This window comes from Dysidea avara, chromosome 6 (assembly GCF_963678975.1).
Source record: "Dysidea avara chromosome 6, odDysAvar1.4, whole genome shotgun sequence".
Taxonomy (NCBI): Eukaryota; Metazoa; Porifera; class Demospongiae; order Dictyoceratida; family Dysideidae; genus Dysidea; species Dysidea avara.
Genome location: NC_089277.1, coordinates 16228303 through 16250763, shown reverse-complemented (window position 1 = coordinate 16250763; position 22461 = coordinate 16228303). Strand labels below are relative to the sequence as shown.

Genomic DNA, 22461 nt, shown 5'->3' with positions numbered 1-22461 from the left:
TTTGTACAGGAATGTCAATGTAGTTGAGCAGTTCAGAGTGGTGCTGGACTGATTTACAGGAGGAGAGAAAGACCATCACTTTCTTCTTCAAGTTCTTTTTGAAGAAAGTGAACAACAACAAAAACCTCTGATCAGCTGGACACACTATGTAGCCCTACATGTACAAGAATAATCATACAGTATAGCAGTACTGTATAGTAGGGATCATGAAGGTTTGTACTTTACCATGAAAACATATTGACCAGAAACCAGCCTCACAATATCTTCACAGTACCTTAGTGATATTGGTTAGTTACTATATAATCAACCTCAAAATTTCCCTTCAGTGTGGTCTGAAATGCTTCAATTAAATATAGGATGCTACAAAATATTTAATGGAATTTCTTCTTCTAACTGACTGACTGACTGACTGACTGACTGACAAACCAATGCCTTCAAACAAGCATACGGTAACTCAATAATGGCTAAGGCTATTATTGAATTTTCACTGTTACTGTAGATGTCTCTCAGCCTGATATATAGGTGCCTTTTGATAGTATGTGCAATGCACACATCAATGAGCACGGATTCACCTCTGCCCTCCACTGTGTCCCATTTCTTCTCATTGACAGTGTAATAGCACAGTAACAGCTTCATATTTTTTACTTTAATGTACATAAAAACAAACTGGAAATTGTCTGTAATTTTTACACCAAGCCTTACACCACCCAGTTCACACTAACCCGGGTTAGCCACAGTGTCGGGTTATTGAACGTGGGTTGGCCCTTGTTCACACTATTGCATCTGATGCAAGCTTGATAGACCAAATAATAATTAGCTAAAACAAGCGCACAAGCTTTCGATTATTTAGGTGCTTAATAAAAGGCACTAAAATTGTAGCAAGGAAGCGTAGAACCAGCTGAAACAAGTTGTACAATGTTATAGCCGCCATGTTCAAGCTAGTGGGTGCTCCTTTCGCCAGGAATGTTAACGCGTCATTCGAGCATAATGGTCACAAAGTCTACCCAGAACTATGGTACATCGTAGCCATTTTGAAGAGCAGTTTTAGAGCATAGAATATACTTGCTGTGTGGCCAACAGAAGCAAGTTATATTGTTAACCTGAGTTGGCTGGCTCGGAATGCGTTCACACTGTATCCTATCCCAGGCCAACCCGTGCCAGCTCACCTCTCCTTGTCGTGCCGTGCTGGACCTGGTTTGGTACGGCTCGATTGATTCACACTACAATTTGTTTCGAGCCATGCCATGCTCTACCCGAGTTAGAAGATAGTGTGAATGGGGTGTTACACAGCCAAAGAAAGCAGACTGGTTGTTGCAATTGTTTTCAGTCAGTAGGCCCAACTTGGCAGTATCGGTTGCTTTCAAAATGTCCTGAAATTTTTCCAAAGTGTTGTAGTTTTATATCATGTACATATGTACAGTATGTAATAAGTTGTGAGATATAGTCACACATCTGACATGAAAATGTCAATCCACTTTGTTTAGTGTAATCATACAATTTATAGGCTAATACATCACTTACACACTCATCCTTCAACTGTCGCTGTATCACGATGATCATCCACTCCAACATATAGTGGTGTTTTCTTCAAAAGATACTCTTGCAAGATCCTCCACGTTACGAGTTTGTGTGGCTGAAAATAAAACTGTTTGCCTCTTTCCTGAACAATAACAATATAATTGATAAATACGTAGACATGCACACACATACGCATGAAAACACTACGCACACTACACATACCCGCAAGCAAGCAAGTACTCACCCACTCAACACACACACTACATAACATACACAAACATACGTGGCAGTAGTTTCACTATTTGTTTCATCTCCTCCTCAAATCCTATCTGCAGTATCCTGTCTGCTTCATCAATTACCAAACACTGAAGATTCTTGTACAAAAATCCCTTGGTGTTCTAGACACATAAGGTGTGTACTTCATTACATCATATAATAGACCACCTCATAGTCAAAGCCATATGTGACCTGCTAAGCAAAACCTGACTTGTTTGTGCATTTTCCTCAAACTTCATTTTATGACTTCTTTGTTGTCTATAGGGAAAATGTAATTAAAGCTTCAGCCTCATCTGGTAAGAGCTTTTGGAGTTATAGTGATAGACAACAAGAAGAGCAAAATTCTGTACAGTGCCTATATGGGAAAAAAATTCCAGGCGTTTGTTTAATCAATAATGTAATTCTTGAGTGCAATGGACTATGCAGTTGGGACTTGTGTCATTCTATTCACCATGAACTGGGGTATTCATCTTTTGACCTAAACATACCCATGCTATCAAACAAGAAGGCTGTTAAAGCTTAGAAATGGTGAAAATTAAGTTAAGTTTTACCGTAACGTAAACAAACAGACGTAACTCGTGTTTGCTTGATGGTATAGAAACAAAACAAAGATATTCTTACTCTTCATGAAGAGGAGAATTCATTGGTATACTAAATCTTTCAATTCGTGTCTTACTTCACTGTTTACTGAAGCAATTAAAATGTACTGTACATAAACTTGTTTGTGTAGCAAGTATGTTGTTTACCCAGTGTATTTCAGTGGCAGTTATCTCAAAAACAAAATCATTCAAGCGAGTTGGGTTTTTGCTCAGCGGGTCACAAGTTATTTCCCCCACAGGTGACCCTATTAATGATGTCTTCCTCTATATCAGATCCAACAGCTAAGCTGTGACATTTTAACCCTGGCTTTTTCAAAGGCAACAATTTTTACTGTTTAGCTGTGTTAGCATGGATTATAACTCTTTTATTTTAACAGCTCCAAATGGTACTTATATTATTTTACCATCTCTACAAGCACAATAATGATTACTGGTTATAAGTTAAGGTATAGTGATTTTGTTTTATTCTAATAGAGTGAACATTTAGAGAACCATCACATATAGGGAACTCAGTGTGATTTATTGATTTTCTTGATCACATGACACGCTATCGTGTGTCTTGATACTTTACCTGTAGATGATCCAGTAATCTCCCAGGAGTGGCTATCAAAATGTTAAAACCTTTACACAACTTCTCTGCCTCCGTCTTACGATTAGCTCTACCCATCACAATTCCCAGTGTGTGGTGATGATACTTGAGTAGTTCCTTAGCCACTCCATATGTCTGTAGTGACAGCTCTCTAGTTGGTGAAATCACCACCACCCCAGTGCCTATGTATCAAGACACATAAAGTGTGTAATGCAACACAAAAAGCTGGTATGACAGGTTAGTGTGTTTATTCAAAGTATCCAACAACATTTTTACACACAGGTAGCACTACGTTCACTGTTCAAGAGACTGACTTTACAATGAATAGTTTGCTCAGGATTCAATACAAAATTACCTCATGTCCCACCCCTCCCCCTCAAACTTATTACAGTGGAACCCCTCTAAACGGACACCATTGGGGGAAATGAAATGATGTCCTTTATATGGAGGTGTCCTTATTTGAGGTTATATGGTACCATGTGAACCAGATTAATAGCAACAGAAGTGATGTTATTGAGCATGGGTTATTGGTGCTGTCTTGGTGTTGTACGCACCAATTATAAGAGAAATATTAAATATATTTCAAATAAAAGAGAAATATTAATAGTAGTAGTTAATGTAGTAGTAGTAGTGTCTTCTTGTCTCTAGTAGTCTCTGATGGTCTCTAGTAGTCTCTCATGGTCTCTGATGGTCTCTCATAGTCTCTGATGGTCTCTCATAGTCTCTCATAGTCTTTGATGGTCTCTCATAGTCTCTGATGGTCTCTCATAGTCTCTGATGGTCTCTCATAGTCTCTGATGGTCTCTCATAGTCTCTGGTGGTCTCTCATAGTCTCTGATGGTCTCTCATAGTCTCTCATAGTCTCTGATGGTCTCTCATAGTCTCTGATGGTCTCTCATAGTCTCTGATGGTCTCTCATAGTCTCTGATGGTCTCTCATAGTCTCTGATGGTCTCTCATAGTCTAACATTGCATATTGATGGCAGTAAAGATTAAAGTTGAGCACTTGTAATAAATGTAAAGTGAATCTTTTTTTTTTTTTTTCAATAATGTCACCTTAAGGTTGCGGGATACTGTAAACCCCACATGTACACTATCAATCATTTTTCATGATTAGGGGTTGATTTTTCTTAATGCATTGTTATCAAATATTTATGCATTCTTGACTTCTCATTAATCGACATGGAATTCAAATGTTGTTATGGAAACATGAGTTGTCCCCATGCCAATCAGTGAAAACTATGAACCAAAAATCAGACCAATGAAGAAACATGAGAACTTACTAACAATTCTAAGATTTGAAGAACATTACTTGTGAGGGACTGACAAGAGGATTTGTGAATAATGTGTATAGTTGCTGAAATATGACTACAATATGGCCTAAAGCAAGACACTGTGGTCACAAAATTAATTTTTTAATTGATATCACAAGCACTAGAAACATTATTTCTAACAAATGGCTCCGTCAGGACCTAGACAAGAAGCCAACTAGTAGTCTGTTTATACAAAATGTTAAACAACTAGTTTGACAGTCCTGATTTTTTGGTTCAGGAAAATATCACCGCTTACAGGTGCGCCAGTTGCTAAGTGTGTTGTTTCTATGTTATCTTGTACTGTTACGTGTGTTTTCTTGTACCTTGTACCTGTCCAGTCAGCACGCTATGATTCTCCCAACAATTTAAGCCTGTTACCAGCTGATACACAACACAACACCAAGCCGCCTTAATTACGTAATAAAATTTTTGTTTGAGTATCCCGTAATCCGTAACCTTAAGCAATGTAATAAAATACAAATATAGATTATGTATGTAGTGTTGTATCAGTCATGGCAGATAATTTGCTTTTCCACAATTACAAGTCTTGTAAACATCATCTTCTTATTTATACTGACAAAATTTACCATTTACCTGGGATTGTGTCTTGTTTGACAAAACAACATTTATTCGATCTCGATCTATAATTTGTTGAATGAATTTATACAATTCTAGCACATCGGAGGCAGTCAGTTTTGTACTATCCTTTCTTAATGCATCAACCGAAGCCACAAATACATAATGTTCGTGTTTTGTCCAAAATCCGCTTATTGTTTGTTCATTATGCTTTTTCATGAACTTCCAGCCTTCCTTTGTAACAAATTCTTGTTCCATGTGTCTGGGTCTTTTTCTTCTTTTTTCGATCAATTGTGAATCTTTATCTGATTCAACGGTGTCATTTCCATTGCCACAATTTAAACATCTGCAGTTGTCTGTGCATGACAACTGGGCCTTGAGGCAAGGACATCACGATGAGTAATGGGTAGAATGTGTACAATTAACACGACCCATATCACTAGCATTCCTCCCACGACCACATCTACAAGTGTTAATTTTTGCATTTCCTTTGTCATTAGAAGGTTGTATATCAACGTCATATTCGCTGCTATCATCTCCTAATTTCACTGCTAGACAATAGTGTCCACTTCCTTCATGGTTGTAAACCAAACATAAAGGCTCCTTGGAAGAAATTGCACCTGCAGGGTTAATGGTAAAATAGGGCCAACTCGGTATTGAAGTAAACACTATTAACTGTAGATGAAGTACATTACTGAGTCCCAATAGCATTGCATCCCCTAGTGCAGTAGTATACATGCCACTTTCTCTGTATTTAGCAGCCTCTTCCTCAAATTGTTCGCTATGCTCTAGAAATGGTAGGTATTCTTGTTGATTGGCAACCCATTCATCTACCATTAAATTTCTGATTAAATTTACATCCAGATTGCTAGGTGTTATTCCTGTAGAGTGCAATTGCTCTATTAGGCATGTGTTTGAATTTGTCTGAAATATCTGATTAAGGTGAAGGATCACAGACGAGAATAGGCAGTCTCCATTCATAGGAACCTCACAAGTTGTCAACCCGAATGATTGTAATATATTTTTAATCTGGAATCTCCAAGTTCATCTGGTACTATTCTTTCTTGTCTTGTATGCATAGTCACACACTCGTCATGGAAAGGTATCATCCGTATAACAGGTGCATGTGAAATGGACAAGTTGTTCAATACTTCTTCTGAGTGTAATAGGCTAAGTGCATTGTGCAACACCATATATGCCATATCTTCATTCAGCCATTCACAATTCGGGGTGCTTAAATGTTGATCTACTGACTGCAAAGCATCCCATGTGTTTCCATGTGAGTGTTTTCCTGCATGTGTTACATTGTCAATTGAATACAGCCGTCTGGAAGAAACTCCAATACCAAATTTTGGAACTTCACAAGGGGTTAATGTATCACTCTTTGTGCTAAAATCAGACATCAGATATTGTGCTAAAGTACATGTTTCATTTCCATCATGCCTGCTATTCCACATGTGAAAAAACACTGCTATCAATGCCACAGCTACTTCTACACCTATGCGACTTCCAGAGAATCTTGAATTTAACGACCTATGTAAGTTTTCATTCCTATTTGTACCAAAGTGAGGAGGTATTCCACTTAGACACCCCCTACTGATATGAATTTTTACATTGTTTATTTCTTTTAGCACTGCTGCTGTTAATACAGGATTTGAATCATGGTCGCATATATCACTCCACTTATTCAAATACATCTGCAAGTTTTTGATCAATTTGTCAGGAGGTGGTGTTGGCATTTTTCTGATTACACCATTATCACCACATGATCTGAATACCAAGCGAAAATCTTGCAAGGCTTGATAAAAATAGGGATGTTTCTTAGATATTGCTGTTGATATCCTTTTAACAGCATGAAAGAGGTCCAGCTTGACGATAACACAGCTACCAAGACTTCCACTTAACATGTTTTTCCACATGCAGCAGTTATCTATCACAATCATTTTAATATCGTTTCTACATTTTACATTCTCAATGCCATCACGAATTGCAGAATATGCAGTCCCCATTGTCAGCTGCCAGTATAACACTTTGCCATGCTCATTTTGCATTATAAAAAGTGAGTCATATTGTGGAACCCATTTTCCATTGCGATATATTCCTATGTGCGAAACCAGTTTGAACGTGTGATCACAACTTAACTTTTCACCTCGAATATCAGACATTTGGACATTTAAAAAGTCCTTAATTTCATTGTAGGTTATAACAAATGAATTTATAATGAGATCATTGCTCATTGGTGCCACGAGAGCATCATTAAATTCTGAAGATTTGATTGAGCGTTGGCCTTGAGAAAGCTTACTTGAAATCTTTCTAATCCAAGAAGTCTGCAAAGACCACGATAGGAGCTTTGATATATCTGCAAATGAAATACCCAGTGTACAATGATGGAAAATTTCATACTGTAGTTCACGGGTAACACCAGATCTGTGTAGAAGAAAGAATGGTATTGTACTTCTTTTTTTAAATTTAAGAAGGAAACGAGGGTCATTTGTTGCTATTAAATGGCCATTGGGGCATCTATAGATTTTACATACCAACAACACAAAGCCATCAGTACCATATAGACGTCTCGGGTTGTACCTCTGTTGTGAACCATCCTGCCATGTTAGAAACTTCATAACCTGGTAACAGTCAGTTTCACTGCAAGGCACTGAATCTTTATAATCAATGTAAATATCTGGAAACTGTAAAATGGGATCCCAAATAATCACTCCAGGTAAGTCACAGTCAAGGAATACATCTGCATCCTGTCAATATATTAAATATATAAATAAAATATCATCACATGTTTTATACACAAGTCTTTACCTTACTCTCAGGAGAGTTAATATCATCAGACGTCGACATTGAGTTGCTGTTTGCACTGCTATATATTTCCAATAAAGCATCAGAAAATTGACTTGGACTTATTATATATGGTCTCACAGTATTTTTGTCATGGCATGCTATAATCAACTGAATATACGTGGTCCACTCAGTCTTGAAATACACTCCTGTTACAAGTTTAGCGTGGCTGGCCAGAATAAGCAAAAAGATCAAACTATTCATAGTGATTATTTGTAGAATACGTAGTTTATAATGTTATACCAATTATGTTATATCTGTTTATATAGAAAAAAAAGCTACTGATGATGTCAACATGACCAAAAGCATCACTATAATGTGTAAATTACAGTTCCATTCACAGAGTATATTTGTTAATTGGGGAGAAGGTGATTAAAAATATATGTATATGACATCACAAATTGTAATAATTGGATTAACTCTGGTGATGTAAGGAATATTTATTACCGAGCCTGCAAAAACCGGCCATGTGGGCACAAACTACACCTCGTCACAAAATAAAACATATCTCAGTGCTGGATGAGAATATTTTCATTCTTTAACTAGCATTACATGGCCAGTTAAATTCACAATAAGGAATGAAATTTGCACTGCTGCTATAGCCAACTGACAGAAGAAAGTATGAGTCATCAAAGATATAGAAAGTGGCAAATTTATTATGCCCACGTGTCCTGTTTTTGCAGGCACGGTCACATTTTATTGTTGAGCAATGTATTAATTTTGACCAGTATTAGTTCCAGTATTCGACAAATTTCATTTTTGGTCCCAGTTCTAGTTCCAGTTTTGAGTTAATCAAAAGTATAGTCCCAGTTCCAGTTCTAGAACTGGAATTGGAATAATCATTGCCAACAGTGTAATTATTTTAGTTCCAGTACTGTTCTATCAATCTATTGTATAAATACTCAGAGTTTAGTAATGGCTTATATCTCTATATATAGCCACAAGGCATGAGCAATGTGGAGCCTTTAGTCAATTATAGTTTATATGCATTAAGACTGTTGAATCAAGGTGTCATTATGTTACATAGAACAAGTGCATGTTCAGCCAGGTTGTATATTTAGTCTCTTGATCACTTGGATGCTTCACCTAAGCCGTCATGCTGCTTCAAATTATATTCTCAGTGGCATTCCTGGATGCATAATGATGATAATAATATTGTTGCCATTGTACATTAATATGGAATTAAAGTCATATAAAATGTACACAACGTGACAGACACAGATTTGATAGTTGAAATTGTCTATGTACATATTGTGATCAATCTGCAGCTGCTTTGGTAAAGGGTCATCAAATAAATTTAAAGCTGCAAAGACTTCACGTAAGAGAAATATGTGGCACATACAGAAATGGCTTAAATGATGTGTGGAGACTTGACTAAACAAAGCCAATATTTGATATAACAAAGACTGTTTGAAGTAGTGTGGCTTACCTGGCTTCCTAAATTGGATAAGCATGTAAGTTGAGAATTATATAACATTGCTTTGAAAACCACTGGTTATATTATTAGGAACACCCACACATGGTAAAATTAATGTCGTGACATAGTAGATGTATGTGTGGCACACCTGATTAATTTATGGGTTGTGGGATGTTTCTGTTGGCAGAAGGAATGGTTACATATCATAACACAATATTTGTTAAATTCAATGTACCATTACAAGTTGTTTTGCTGATCACATGTTTTTTTCGATCACTTGCAGTAATATAGAACCACCAACCATACATAAACTTATAAAAAGTATGAACATTAATATGTAATTTCTCCTAAATTTGAGGTATTGATGTGACCATAATATACGCCCACTTATTTTTAAAATGTACCCAAAATAATATCTGTTGACTCAATAACATTTCTCACCTAATGAATCTTTCGAATCTCCTTTATTCACAAATTAGATGTGAACATCTATATGCGAGAGGACACGCCCACCAGCTTTGAAATTTTTTGAGTTACCGTAACTCAAGCTCTAAAATGTTTCAAATGAAAAGTGGCATTTTCCGACACAAATCGTGCCATTTATACAGAATTTTTGTGATGACATTATAACCTGCAGCTATAATGCCTATAGTATCTACAACTATGAATCCATCCTATATTTTGCAGATTATCATCCCTAAAAATTTAATAAATCACACAGTTGTGTCCAGCAATGGTCATGAGTTTTTAATCAAAACATTATAGAGCTAGATTATAGAGCTTTTGGTTACAATTTAAAAAACAAGTAGGCATATTTTGTGGTCACAACACTACCTCAAATTTAGTAGAAATTTCAAATAAAGGTTATTTACTCATACTATTTGTTTCAATATTTTTAAAACTTTATGTATGGTTGGTGGTACTATATTACAGCTCGTGTTAAAAATTGTGATCAGAAAAACAACTTGTAATGATACATATTTAGCAAATATAGCGTAACCATATGTAACAAGTCCTTGTTAACAATAGACCCCCATCAGAAACATCCCACAATCCACAAATTCATGATGCTACCTATACATTACCTATGTGATGACATTTTCCCATGTGTGGGAGGTAATAAGAATTTGTGATACATACATAGTATAGTGTACTGCATATTAGATATGCAAGTGTGTGTAATGTAACTGTAACAAAGTATGAGCTGTGGTCGGTGTTGTAAGCTCTGTGTCTGTGTGCGTGTGTGTGTGCAGTGCAGCCAGTGCGTATGTTCAAATGTATTGTAGTGTGGCGTTTGTGATGTGGTGTAGCATCAGATGTTTAAGTAAACGGATGTAACTACAATGGATTTGCAAGTCAATGTAACAATATTGATGTTCATACACTGTGTAAAATTTGACACACTAAGCAGGAAAATAAAGTTGTAGTCCACATGAACAGCACTGGTCCAAATGTATCATTCTTTCTTCCTGGAGATAGGTAACTTAATCCACACACACACACACACACACACACACACACACACACTACACACACACACACCACACACACACACCACACACACACACACACTACACACACACACACTACACACACACACACTACACACACTACACACACACACACTACACACACACACACTACACACACACACACTACACACACTACACACTACACACACACACACTACACACACACTACACACACACACACTACACACACACACACTACACACACACTACACACACACACACTACACACACTACACACACACACACTACACACACACACACACTACACACACACACACTACACACACTACACACACACACACTACACACACACACACTACACACACACACACTACACACACACACACTACACTACACTACACACTACACTACACTACACACACACACACTACACACACACACACTACACACACTACACACACACACACTACACACACACACACTACACACACTACACACACACACACTACACACACACACACACTACACACACACACACTACACACACACACACACTACACACACACACACACACTACACACACACACACTACACACACACACACTACACACACACACTACACACACTACACACACACACACTACACACACTACACACACACACACTACACACACACACACTACACACACACACTACACACACACACACACTACACACACACACACTACACACACACTACACACACACACACACTACACACACACACACACTACACACACACACACTACACACACACACACACTACACACACACACACACTACACACACACACACTACACACACACACACTACACACACACACACCACACACACACACACTACACACACTACACACACACACACTACACACACTACACACACACACTACACACACACACACTACACACACACACTACACACACACACACACACACACACACACACCATTATATCTAGTCGGATACCTTAAGACGGATAAGTCCTGTAAGGTGATCCACTGGTTGGATGACAATCAACACTAACAAACACTCCTGTCGATGGCTGGTCTGCAGTTAGTGGGACAATTCTAGTGAGAGAGAACAACTTTTAGTTGACACGCACGACCACATCCGGTCAGATACCTTAGCACAGAATTGTTCCTCTTGTGAATTGGTCCACTCGTTGGATTACAGCTAGTCTTGTCGACGATTCAATGTGAGGCAAGTGTAGGGTTTCCACATGTCCAAACCATTGTGTGCCTGTATTGGTCATCAATATTAACAGGACCATTATTAGCACCACATTGTACTATACATTGAACATGGAATTCATGTTCAGTGATGTTATACACACATTAATCAACACTTCCAAAAAAAAAATGCAGTCAGTGCCATACCTTTGTCCACATTGTTCTGGGGGTCTGCTGTTAGTGTGACAATTTATAGTGACAGACAACTACTTAATTCCACACACACACACACACTACACACACACTACACACACACACACACACACACACACACACACACACACACACACACACACACACACACATACATACATGCACACAAACAAACACACACACCATTACATCTAGTCTGATACCTTAGCACAGATGTGCTCCTCAGTGAAATGATCCACTGACTGGATGACAGCTAGTCTCATCGATAACTAAAAATGACATGTGTTATGTGCACATTAATCAACACTTACAAACACTCCTGTCGATGGCTGGTCTGCAGTTAGTGGGACAATTTCTAGTGAGAGAGAACGACTTTTAGTCGACACGCACCACCACATCCGATCAGATACCTTAGCACAGAATTGCTCCTCTGTGAAGTGGTCCACTCGTTGGATTACAGCTAGTCTTGTCGACGACTCAATGTGAGGCAAGTGTAGGGTTTCCACATGTCCAAACCATTGTATGCCTGGATTGGTCATCAATATTAACAGGACAATTATTAGCACCACATTGTACTATACAGGTGACAATGAATTCATGCTCAGTGATGTTATACATATAATTATAGGGCCTCATTAAATCCACTGGATGGATGTGGTATAAATAGGGCTATGTGAAGCATTTGTAGTCACTATATCTGGTGTGATAACAGTGTACAGTGGAACTGAAGAATAAGGGAAAGGCCAGGAGATGGAGCCAAGCACTAGCAGTGTTGAAAATGAACAAACTCTCAACAGCTCAACCGAAGCAGGTGTTGAAAAACAGGTTAAGCTATAACAGATGGTGGTAGTCATTTAATGTTTTCTGTCAATAGTTGTTCAAGGTAGATGATGAGACTGTGACATTTGGGACTGTCAATAGCAAGGGAGACTACAAGCCCAAATCTAACTTCACCATAAAGCTCGAGGTCTTTGTAGAAGCTGGCGCACATACCGGTTACTTTGTGACACTGAAGAGAAAATTAGATGGCAGGGAGAGGTAATTCTAACCAGGTTCCATGGTTACAATACTGTATTTACAGAGCTAGTGTTTTCTTTGAAAGGTTACCCTTAGGCTTAGCATCCACTAAGGGTTTACATTTACCAAGGCAAATGCTAATGGACCCTGTTTATTTAAATTTTTGTTTTTATTTATATTATTATTACTGTTATTACTAGGCTCACAGCACATACAACCAAGCACAATCACCATTGAAGCGCTAGGCCTTGTAGTTTCCTCAAACATTATTTATTTATGACGAAATCGCGACCACATTTCTTGTTATTCTTAGTACTTGGTTGTATAATTATATAAATTTTTTGTTGACAGGTTATGCTACTACACCACGGAGAGTCTGCTGTACAAGCAACGTTTCATTCAAGAACTAAGGACAACCTTCAAAAGTGGTGGCCTGGCATGTGCACTATCAGAGAGGGAACTAACTGAATTCCACAATTACCTAGAAAAATCATTTCCTTTTAGTGACCAAAACAGGGTCAAAGAAGGGCTGACATGCGTAGGGAAACAACCTGCCAGCGATGGGAATACTATATGGGTTCTCAGTCCTGAGGTGCACATAGACTGTTCAGGCGTGCAGGTTCCACTATGTGAGTCAAAGTATGCTTGGCAGCCAATCGGGGGACCAAACATTGAATTGGCTCCGGGAAGGGCTGCAAATTTGTCCCTAACACTGAAGAGTGATATCACTATGCCACTGGAGTCAAGTGTGGCTCTCAACCAACTGTTGGAGTCCATGAAGGGAGTTTTTAAGCACAACTTTGTTGCAGGTAGGCATGATAATGAGTATAGCACTATTAATTTGTCACCCAAGGGGTGTTCTCCATTGCGGCAGGCATAATGGCAATGCATTATGACACTGTATTGGAACTGAACGGCTCCTGCCTCATCCCCTTTTTGTTTGGAGAGACGGAGACCGGTATGCATTGTGTTTGATCATTTGCTGTTGCCATTTGTGGATGTCCGTACTTGTAAATTTGAGTGTTACGTGAACTCGTGTATGACTGTATGTGCACAGGAAAGTCCACGGCTATACAATGTGCCCTGTCCATATTTGGACAAAAGGAAGTAAGCCACCTGATGAAGACAAAGGGCACATCAGACAGCCTCTGTCTGGAGAGGATACAAAAATCCAGTCTGCCATTTGCTCTTGATGACCCAAAAAGAATGGAAGATATTGGGGACATGTTGATACAATTGTGCAATGGTAAACTGACCGGGAACCTACGTACAGGTCTACACAGGCCACGTTCCATTCCACTTTTGTGCTGCAATTTTAATGTCTCCAGCATAAGGAGGTTTGTAAACTTCCAAATAGGCTGTATCTATGCTTACGTATGACATAGGTACAGTTCCAGAGCACTACTGGTCCCATTTGAGAAACCAGCCGTGGGGCCTGTTAACGATCAAGAGACAAGGGCATTCAACGACATGGCTGCCAAATGTAAAACCGTGTCATCGGCAGTGGGTTGGGCAATAAGCCTTGAAAACAAACTTAAAGAGGAAAAGGCATATCTCCAGGGGGACCTCTTCAATAGGACAATTCAGAGGCTGCCAGGAGTGGACCCCAGGCTTGTGACAGGATATACAGTCTGTTTATACTTTGCAGAAAAGGTAGGGTTATGGCCTGTAAATGTACCAACTGAACGAGAGTGTTGGGAAACTGAATTAATTAGCAAATGTACGCACTGACTCACCCTTGTTGCTTTCACTACGCAGTTGGCTGATGAGAGCAGATTTGGTTACCTAAAAGAAGAACTTGAACAATTCATAGAAGAAAGGGTACTACCCATACTAAACCCATCCCCTCTTAAGGAGCCGACACAGGACAGGGGTGATGCCAGTGAGGAAATAGTGCGAAACACGGTAGAGGAGGCCATAGAGTGGGCCATCGAAAAAAAAGCCAATGCTGGGATGCACGTGGTAAGCACACTGGCCCTTTAATTAAGCGTGTGGCTACATATTATTCCCCGTGTAGGTGCTGCAGAGCCTCAGAACGGGGATAACGTTTCAGGGGAGGAAGGCAATTGCCGTCTGCCTGGATGATATTTCGGGTATATTGACCAGCAGCCCAGCAGATATCAGGGAAGCAGTGAGGAATAGCAAGAGTGGTGGCACACATGTAGCACGGGACTTTGTGCCTAAACAAAGCACAAGGTGCTTGATTAAAAAAGGCCTAAACTCCCGTTCACGGAAAAGCACAGTAATATGGGAGGACGTGTTGCCGGAAAGCCTTTCACTGGCAGCCAATGATGGTTTGTGTACGACTGTTTTGGTGGACTGTTGCATGTTTCTCAACACAGCTACAATTGTGGAGGTCCCGAGAAGACCCACTACCCCTCCCGCTACACAGTATGGTAATGGATCTGTACCGACAATGGGCAGTAATGGTAAGCGCTGGATAGGTCACTGGAGGTATATAATTACCACAAACTATCACAGGAGGGGTCAGTGCATTGAAAACGGGAGGGACCAGTGCATCCACACAACCAAGCAATCCTATCTATGAAGATGTCCAACAGGGTGTGTGCCAAGCCTGCATAAAATCGTTAAATGGTATGATTGTTGCAGGTGACAGTAGTGAGAGCGAGGGCGACGATGAAGGAAAACAACGGCCAAACACCAGGAGCAACTGTGCAGTGCCATCCAAAAAATGGAAGAAACACCTTGACCCGAACAATCCTTTGGATTAAGGGACACACAATAATAATCCGACATTTTGTATTTAAATGTAAATATTACTTTCAAATAATAGTTTCAAACACAATACAATATTTAATGGGGATTCTGCTGCGGATGGTGTATATTGCTCATATCAACAATACACATGATATACCCATTAGGGGATGAGCAACGGATTCTGCTTACACATGTATAGTACACAGCAAGACTTCCAATTTCACTTAACGTCTCCAGAGCTCAACAACTATTTCTATTTAAAGCGAATTTATGATTATTCCCCACCATAAATCACCCAGGCGTGATGGGGTCAAGTACCACCTTAATTACTACAGACCTGATAAGGCATAGTGTTGAGGTCCACTTCTAGTCTCGTCCTCCTGTCTTCGCAATCGGCAACCAATACAATTCCCTGTGAGGGTGGCGCTTAGCTTATCCATTATAAGCGCCCTTTAGGCACAGAGCTCGGCGTTTAGATCCCTTCTAATAGATTTTATACCACCTAGGATGATGGGTCTGTAAACGAGACACCTATGAGAGTAGTTCACCTCTCGTTTCACAGGGTAGAGTGCGCCGTTTACTACCAGGAGCTTATAAGCGCCGAAGGCTAATTTGAGCCTTCGGCGCTTATAAGCTCCTGTTACTATACTCATGCAATTTACAAATTACATATGCTGTGTAGCTACAAATATACCCTTTGATTACGTGAGATTGTACATTACACAATACAACAATAAAATGAAACAAAATGGAAAAGAAATATAACTGACTGTGGAAAAAAATGTACCACTCAAAATGGTACTATAGGTACGAGGTAGCTACAGCCGGTTCACTCGATCCCCTTATGACTACATATCAACATGAAAATGCAGCCAGCAATTAGAGTTGATCAACTGAGTAGTCTCATCATCATTCGTCATTGGATGGGAGTAGCTACAGAGTAATGATGTCTCAGACGAGCACTATGCATTAGGATGATATCAAGTCATATGCTAGAAAAAAATAAAAGCAAAACCTGTCAATTCAATGCACATAATGACAATGTGTTCAAAAAATGGTATACATTTGTCAACAAGTTTATCACACTGAATAGCTAAAAATAATTTTTTTTCTGCAGTTTACTAATCTTATGTATACAACTTGCACGAGGTCTCCACATTGTGTAAATAGCAAATAGTAATAAAAATGATAATTAGAAAGTATGTACTGTCGGCAGTGTAGAACATGAGAGACCATCAGAGACTATGAGAGACCATCAGAGACTATGAAAGACCATCAGAGACTATGAGAGACCATCAGAGACTATCAGAGACTATGAGAGACCATCAGAGACTATGAGAGACCATCAGAGACTATCAGAGACCATGAGAGACTATGAGAGACCATGAGAGACTATGAGAGACCATCAGAGACTATGAGAGACAATCAGAGACTATGAGAGACTATGAGAGACCATGAGAGACTATGAGAGACCATGAGAGACTATGAGAGACCATGAGAGACTATGAGAGACCATGAGAGACTATGAGAGACCATCAGAGACTACTAGAGACAAGAAGACACTACTACTACTACATCAACTACTACTATTAATATTTCTCTTTTATATGAAATATATTTTCTCTTTTGTTTGAAATATATTTAATATTTCTCTTATAATTGGTGCGTACAACACCAAGACAGCACCGGGTTATCTATGGTGTATGGCCTCAGCTACTACACTATCCAGACAATTAGGCACCACAAAAATTTTATAGCTACATGCTCCCATAAAGACTTATCCAGATTACTTATTTGATTAGTTATCAAGATGGCTGGCTATACAGATTATGTAGTTTATCCTGTAGTGCAGTTCATTCTTAAAGTACACCAGCTACTATATTCAGAAGACCTGTGTAAGAACAATAACAGCAGTACTTGTATACGTATTCATATGGCTTCTTGCAATTTCAACGCTTTGTCTTGCACTTTGTAGAATAGGCAATACAGATACAGTGCTTTCTGCATTAAATGATATAGTTCGATTGATTGTTGTAACTGGCAATGAACCCTTGTTATTTGGGTCCACGATTAGCAAGGTGGTGTACTGTAGTGCTTGCCATGTCTGGGAATTGTGCAGTGTCTGGTTTACGGAATAGAGAGGTGTCCGCTATTGAGGGGGCATTAATACACACAGGTATTGGTAGTTGCATTTGGGACTTATTAATTGTCCGTTATAAAGAGGTTGTCCGCCATTCAGGGGTGTCTGTTAAGAGGGGTTCACTGTATACTCCAAACCAACATAATCACACTGTGACTGGTTATGATGGACAAACTAAATCATGTCCATACAATGTATACGATAGATTGTAGTCTACATAACTGACCATTTCATGGGAGAAATTTCAACTTGTACATCAGCTCTACAGCTGGTATGAGAAAAGCTAATGTTTTTCCACTTCCAGTCCTTGCTGCTCCCATTAAGTCCCTAACAATACAATCAGAATATGATGTTGTGTGGCAGTCAAGTAGAATAAATTGAATACTGAAGTAAGTATGTGTGGGTATATACCTGGTGTTAACCGGGGAAGCAAATGTCAACAATATGCATCTCACGCAATCGGTAAAGATCCAGGTTGGACTTCGGGTGCCCACACCTTTGCTTGCTGTGTGTGTGCGTGCATGTGTTCCGTAATTATTAAACTGGTATAGTGCAGCCATATACACATACTTTCCATCAAGTAGTGGTCTAATGCTCTTATGTTGTGTTTCCATCATGTCAGTAAAGCCCATGTCAGTGACAGCATTCAGTGTCTTCTCAGACACTACTTCTGACAGGGAAGCAAACTTCTTGTCCATACCCAGCTCACCACCTTTCATCATCTCCTCCAGACTGGTACAGGCTCCAGTCTCATCATCTGTCAACAATAAAAAATGGAACACACACTCATCTGATATTAACATAGAGTAGAATAAAAACTTGTAACATACACAGGTCATCTAAAATGCACAGGAAAGTGTGCATAACATTTTCTAAAACTACTTCCTCAGTTCTACTGACAGTAAGGAATCACACAGGGAGACATGGACTCTCACAACACACTTACATACCAGTTTGTAAGTCTTCACAAACAATTGTGGTTTCTGGTGGCTCAGCTGCTTCTAACATTTCTGGTTCACTGTGTTTCTTTTCTGTAACAAACAAACACAAAATAGTAAAGAAGGAGACAGTCTTATGGAGAAGAGTTACACACTATCAGTACAGGGAATTTTAATACTTCATATAAAATGTGTAGTCACATGTGAGCAAATTTACCTTATTCCTACTTATATCCACACACATGGCTGTATCTCAAAATCATTAAGTTTAATATGTGGTGTACACAAAATCAGTAACCATTGTATTTGCAGGTTAGTAGCTACATCCAAGCCTACAGGTAGGGACAATCATTGCTGATGCCTAGGCAAAGAGCCGGCATCTACCGGCACTAATACCCAGTGTGACGTGATCACATTCTGAAATTTGAACAGTGAGGAGTCAAACATACAGTTGATTTGGTGAATATACAATTCAACGATTCTCGTAAGTGATTGGTTGCACACGTGAGTTATTTCTTTACAACCAAGTTCCTTGTGATTACGTAACCGGCTTACTCGCTACCTTAGATCAATAGGCAACACCAGGGGCATCTGAGCTACATATTCATATGAATCATGTTTGCAACTCACGTGCACAAATTATTCAGTTGCATTTCACAAGCAACCTTAAATTGCTGAAAATTTGAAACTGCTGACCGGACAACAGTAGTAGTTAATAAAATAATTACTGTACTAAAGACAGACTGATGAAAAACAGACAAAAGCCAATTCGCATCATCACCTTCCAGCCAAATAGGGTTGAAGAGCTTGTCTTGGGTACCATACTAGAGGTGAGCTCAATTATCATCTATTTTATTCAAGCTCTTTCAATGTTGGATATGAAGTATATATAAAGAGTTGTATGCAAGTACAAGAGTGAAAAGACAAAAGAGAAGTCAATACTAGGGTTGGAACTGTCACAATCAGTCCATCATTGTTTGGCTTCTGTATGTGATTACTCATAAACTGTACAAACAGCAGTGTAGCAGCTAGCTAGGTACATGTATGCATTTTAAAAGTTTTCAATAGCAAATGTGTAATAGAGTCTGGCTCACATTTCTACTAAACAGTTTGTATGGGGACAGTACTAGTCAGACCTTGTGTCCAGGGCATTTCTTCAACACCAAACCTTGTTTAATTATATGTGCATTCATTTCATGCTTCTAAATGTGCAATACTCACAAAATTGATTCTACTGATTTGTGGGAACCAACAAACAGTGTATTACTAGTGTCAATATTTTTACTGGGAAAAAAGGGTGAATAAACATCAATGGTGTAATCAATGTAAATAAGGCGCCTCCCTCGGATTCCGCAGGTAAATGCGGGTAATTCCAGACAGTTGCTAATTCCGGACACTTAGTTCGTTCTCAACAATGGTAGAATCCCTGGGCCTATAATTTGGTATGCTAATGCAGTGTCCTATGGCCTATCTACAAACCAAATTTGAAGCGAATTCCACTGTGAAGTTTGACATGAATTTGCAGCGCAATCATGAGTAATTTTGTTTTAAAACTTTGAAAATGTTAATCTAACCAGTCAGTCCAAGCTCATATTTTCAATTTTCAAAGATTTATGGAAAGAGCATACCCTTGGCTAATTCCATACCAAAAATCATAAGAATCCATGTAGCACAGGCGGAGTGGCAGTTGATTTTTCAGCAGCTGTTCGGTTGAAATACAAAGAAAATATTTGCGAATTACATAAACTTTTAAAAATGCGCATGCTGCTTTCTCCCAAATGGTATGAACTTTCTACTTGATTTATAAGCTTCAGATGAGTGGTACTTTAGTCTCCATACTTGTAAAAGAGGATTGGTAACCTGTGGAAGGCTCCACTTGCTTGTTATTCGAAGTGTCCGGGATTAGCCGCATGTTGCATTTTTACACGCTGTTAAATTTCGGTTCATAATTCCTCAGCAGTTGATTGTATCGAAACCAAATTTGTACTGCAGATGCACCATAAGATAGGCTTTACAACGATTCCTAGAGTTTGTCTTAATTCGTTGTGAGTGCAATGTTAGGCCACTCCAAATAAATTGTTTCCCGTCCACCGCCCGCATCTAGTTACTGTCAGCTCTAAATATTCCATTATTCTGTATTCTTTCATTATTTTCCGGTTATTGTTGCATACTGACAGGCTCACTTTGAAACCATGTCAGCTCACGTATCAGCAGTGCTATTAAGTCAGCACAAACTTCACGTTTGTGCTATTTTTGCTGCGTAAAAAGAAGGAATAAGCTTAAGCATGCTTTTATGCAGCTTATGATGGTTGTGCTAGACAAATAATGGCTTTAGAAGCTGCTAATCTTATAATGAATAATGGAAATGGACCGCCCGCCCGCATGCAAATATGCTTGAGTCCAGGACGGGAAACAGAGAATTTATTTGGAGTGGCCTTAGAGCGATTTTATCAAAGAGTGTCCGGAATTACCCTCATTTACCTTAATACACTTACTTCTTTTGTGGCGGAGTGAACCATTGGAATCCACCTCTTTTACAGATTGACTCGATCTCTTAAGACCTCTTCTCTTTGAATATACCGCATCCATCACAACACGTTGTCAATTATGGGCACTATTTGGAGTAATTCATGACACTTGTACACGTGCGCAATTTCTGGTCAGCCACACCCATATTTTGTCCTACAAGAGAAATGGCTTCTGGTGATGATTTTCATGGTCTAGTTCTGAAGGGAGTTACCAAACTAGATCACAAGGAACTGGGACGAGGGGCTTATGGGAGAGTTTATGCTGTCAAATATTGTGGAACGATATGTGCCGCCAAAGAGATTCACTCCATTCTGGTCGAAGAGGTGGGAGACGTGGAAATGAGACGAACAGTGGAATCGTTTATGAGGGAGTGTCGTCAGTGCAGTACATTACGTCATCCAAACGTGATACAGTTCCTAGGTGTTTATTATCCCTCTGTGGGGGCGGGCGGTATACAGGGAAAGATGCGGCTACCAGTAATGGTTATGGAGATGATGGCGAATAGCTTGACCTCACTGGTGGATAAGCATAAGATTCCTGTCCATATAAAATTTTCGATTGTCCATGATGTCTCCCTTGGTCTATGCTACCTTCACAACCATGATCCTCCCATTATCCATCGAGACCTCTCCCCCAATAATGTCTTATTGACGGCACATCATGTGGCAAAGATCAGTGATCTTGGAGTGGCCAAGGTGATAAAGGCTGATAGTAGAAAGACAATGACTAAAGCTCCAGGAACTGTTGACTTTATGCCACCTGAAACACTAGCGAAAAGACCAGAGTATGGCCCTCCCATGGATGTGTTTTCTTTTGCTGGAATAGTCCTTCACACATTTACACAACAGTGGCCTACTCCATCTGACAACACTGTGTTTGACGCCAAGACCAGAAGAAAGGTGGCTTTGTTGGAAGTTGAGCGTCGTCAGCAATACCTGGACAAAATGAGAGAAGAGGCTGAAGTATTGAGACCACTGGTGGAGGAGTGTCTGGATGATGATCCTGCTGTGAGGCCGACCATAACAGCTGTCTGTGAGAGGATCCAAGTGAACAAGGATGTTTACATGAAGGA

At 39.3% G+C, this 22461-nt stretch overlaps 3 protein-coding genes and 2 pseudogenes across 3 annotated transcripts in view; 3 read left to right on the top strand and 2 right to left on the bottom strand.

Moving 5' to 3' along the window:
- The window catches only part of LOC136258837 (receptor-interacting serine/threonine-protein kinase 4-like), an 84121-nt gene that overhangs the window by 14210 nt on the left and 47450 nt on the right, over positions 1-22461 (top strand). The gene's annotated exons all lie outside the window — the stretch shown is intronic.
- Positions 1-22461, top strand: part of LOC136259295 (uncharacterized) — a 107947-nt pseudogene that overhangs the window by 83581 nt on the left and 1905 nt on the right.
- LOC136258833 (ATP-dependent RNA helicase DDX18-like) lies at positions 1526-21484 on the bottom strand (annotated as a pseudogene).
- LOC136258823 (uncharacterized) lies at positions 4557-7946 on the bottom strand. The gene is made up of 2 exons (XM_066052170.1): positions 7682-7946; positions 4557-7620 (listed from the first exon to the last, which is right to left on the bottom strand). The coding sequence occupies exons 1-2, from the start codon at positions 7919-7921 to the stop codon at positions 5869-5871; spliced, it is 1992 nt and encodes a 663-aa protein (XP_065908242.1). The 5' UTR covers positions 7922-7946; the 3' UTR covers positions 4557-5868.
- LOC136258332 (uncharacterized) lies at positions 12758-15796 on the top strand. The gene is made up of 11 exons (XM_066051654.1): positions 12758-12872; positions 12922-13085; positions 13416-13873; positions 13918-14022; positions 14122-14401; positions 14450-14717; positions 14823-15026; positions 15082-15358; positions 15407-15493; positions 15546-15626; positions 15675-15796. Exons 1-11 carry the CDS (start codon positions 12798-12800, stop codon positions 15794-15796), a joined length of 2121 nt encoding a protein of 706 aa, XP_065907726.1. The 5' UTR covers positions 12758-12797.

Bases quoted from the DNA above. Each gene is read 5' to 3' on its own strand.
- LOC136258823 (XM_066052170.1), bottom strand. From the start codon at position 7,921: ATGAATAGTTTGATCTTTTTGCTTATTCTGGCCAGCCACGCTAAACTT. The intron at 7,621-7,681 runs GTAAAGACTTGT...ATATATTGACAG, and splicing joins TTAACTCTCCTGAGAGTAAG to GATGCAGATGTATTCCTTGA.
- LOC136258332 (XM_066051654.1), top strand. From the start codon at position 12,798: ATGGAGCCAAGCACTAGCAGTGTTGAAAATGAACAAACTCTCAACAGC. The intron at 15,027-15,081 runs GTAAGCACACTG...TTCCCCGTGTAG, and splicing joins CCAATGCTGGGATGCACGTG to GTGCTGCAGAGCCTCAGAAC. The intron at 15,359-15,406 runs GTTTGTGTACGA...TTCTCAACACAG, and splicing joins TTCACTGGCAGCCAATGATG to CTACAATTGTGGAGGTCCCG.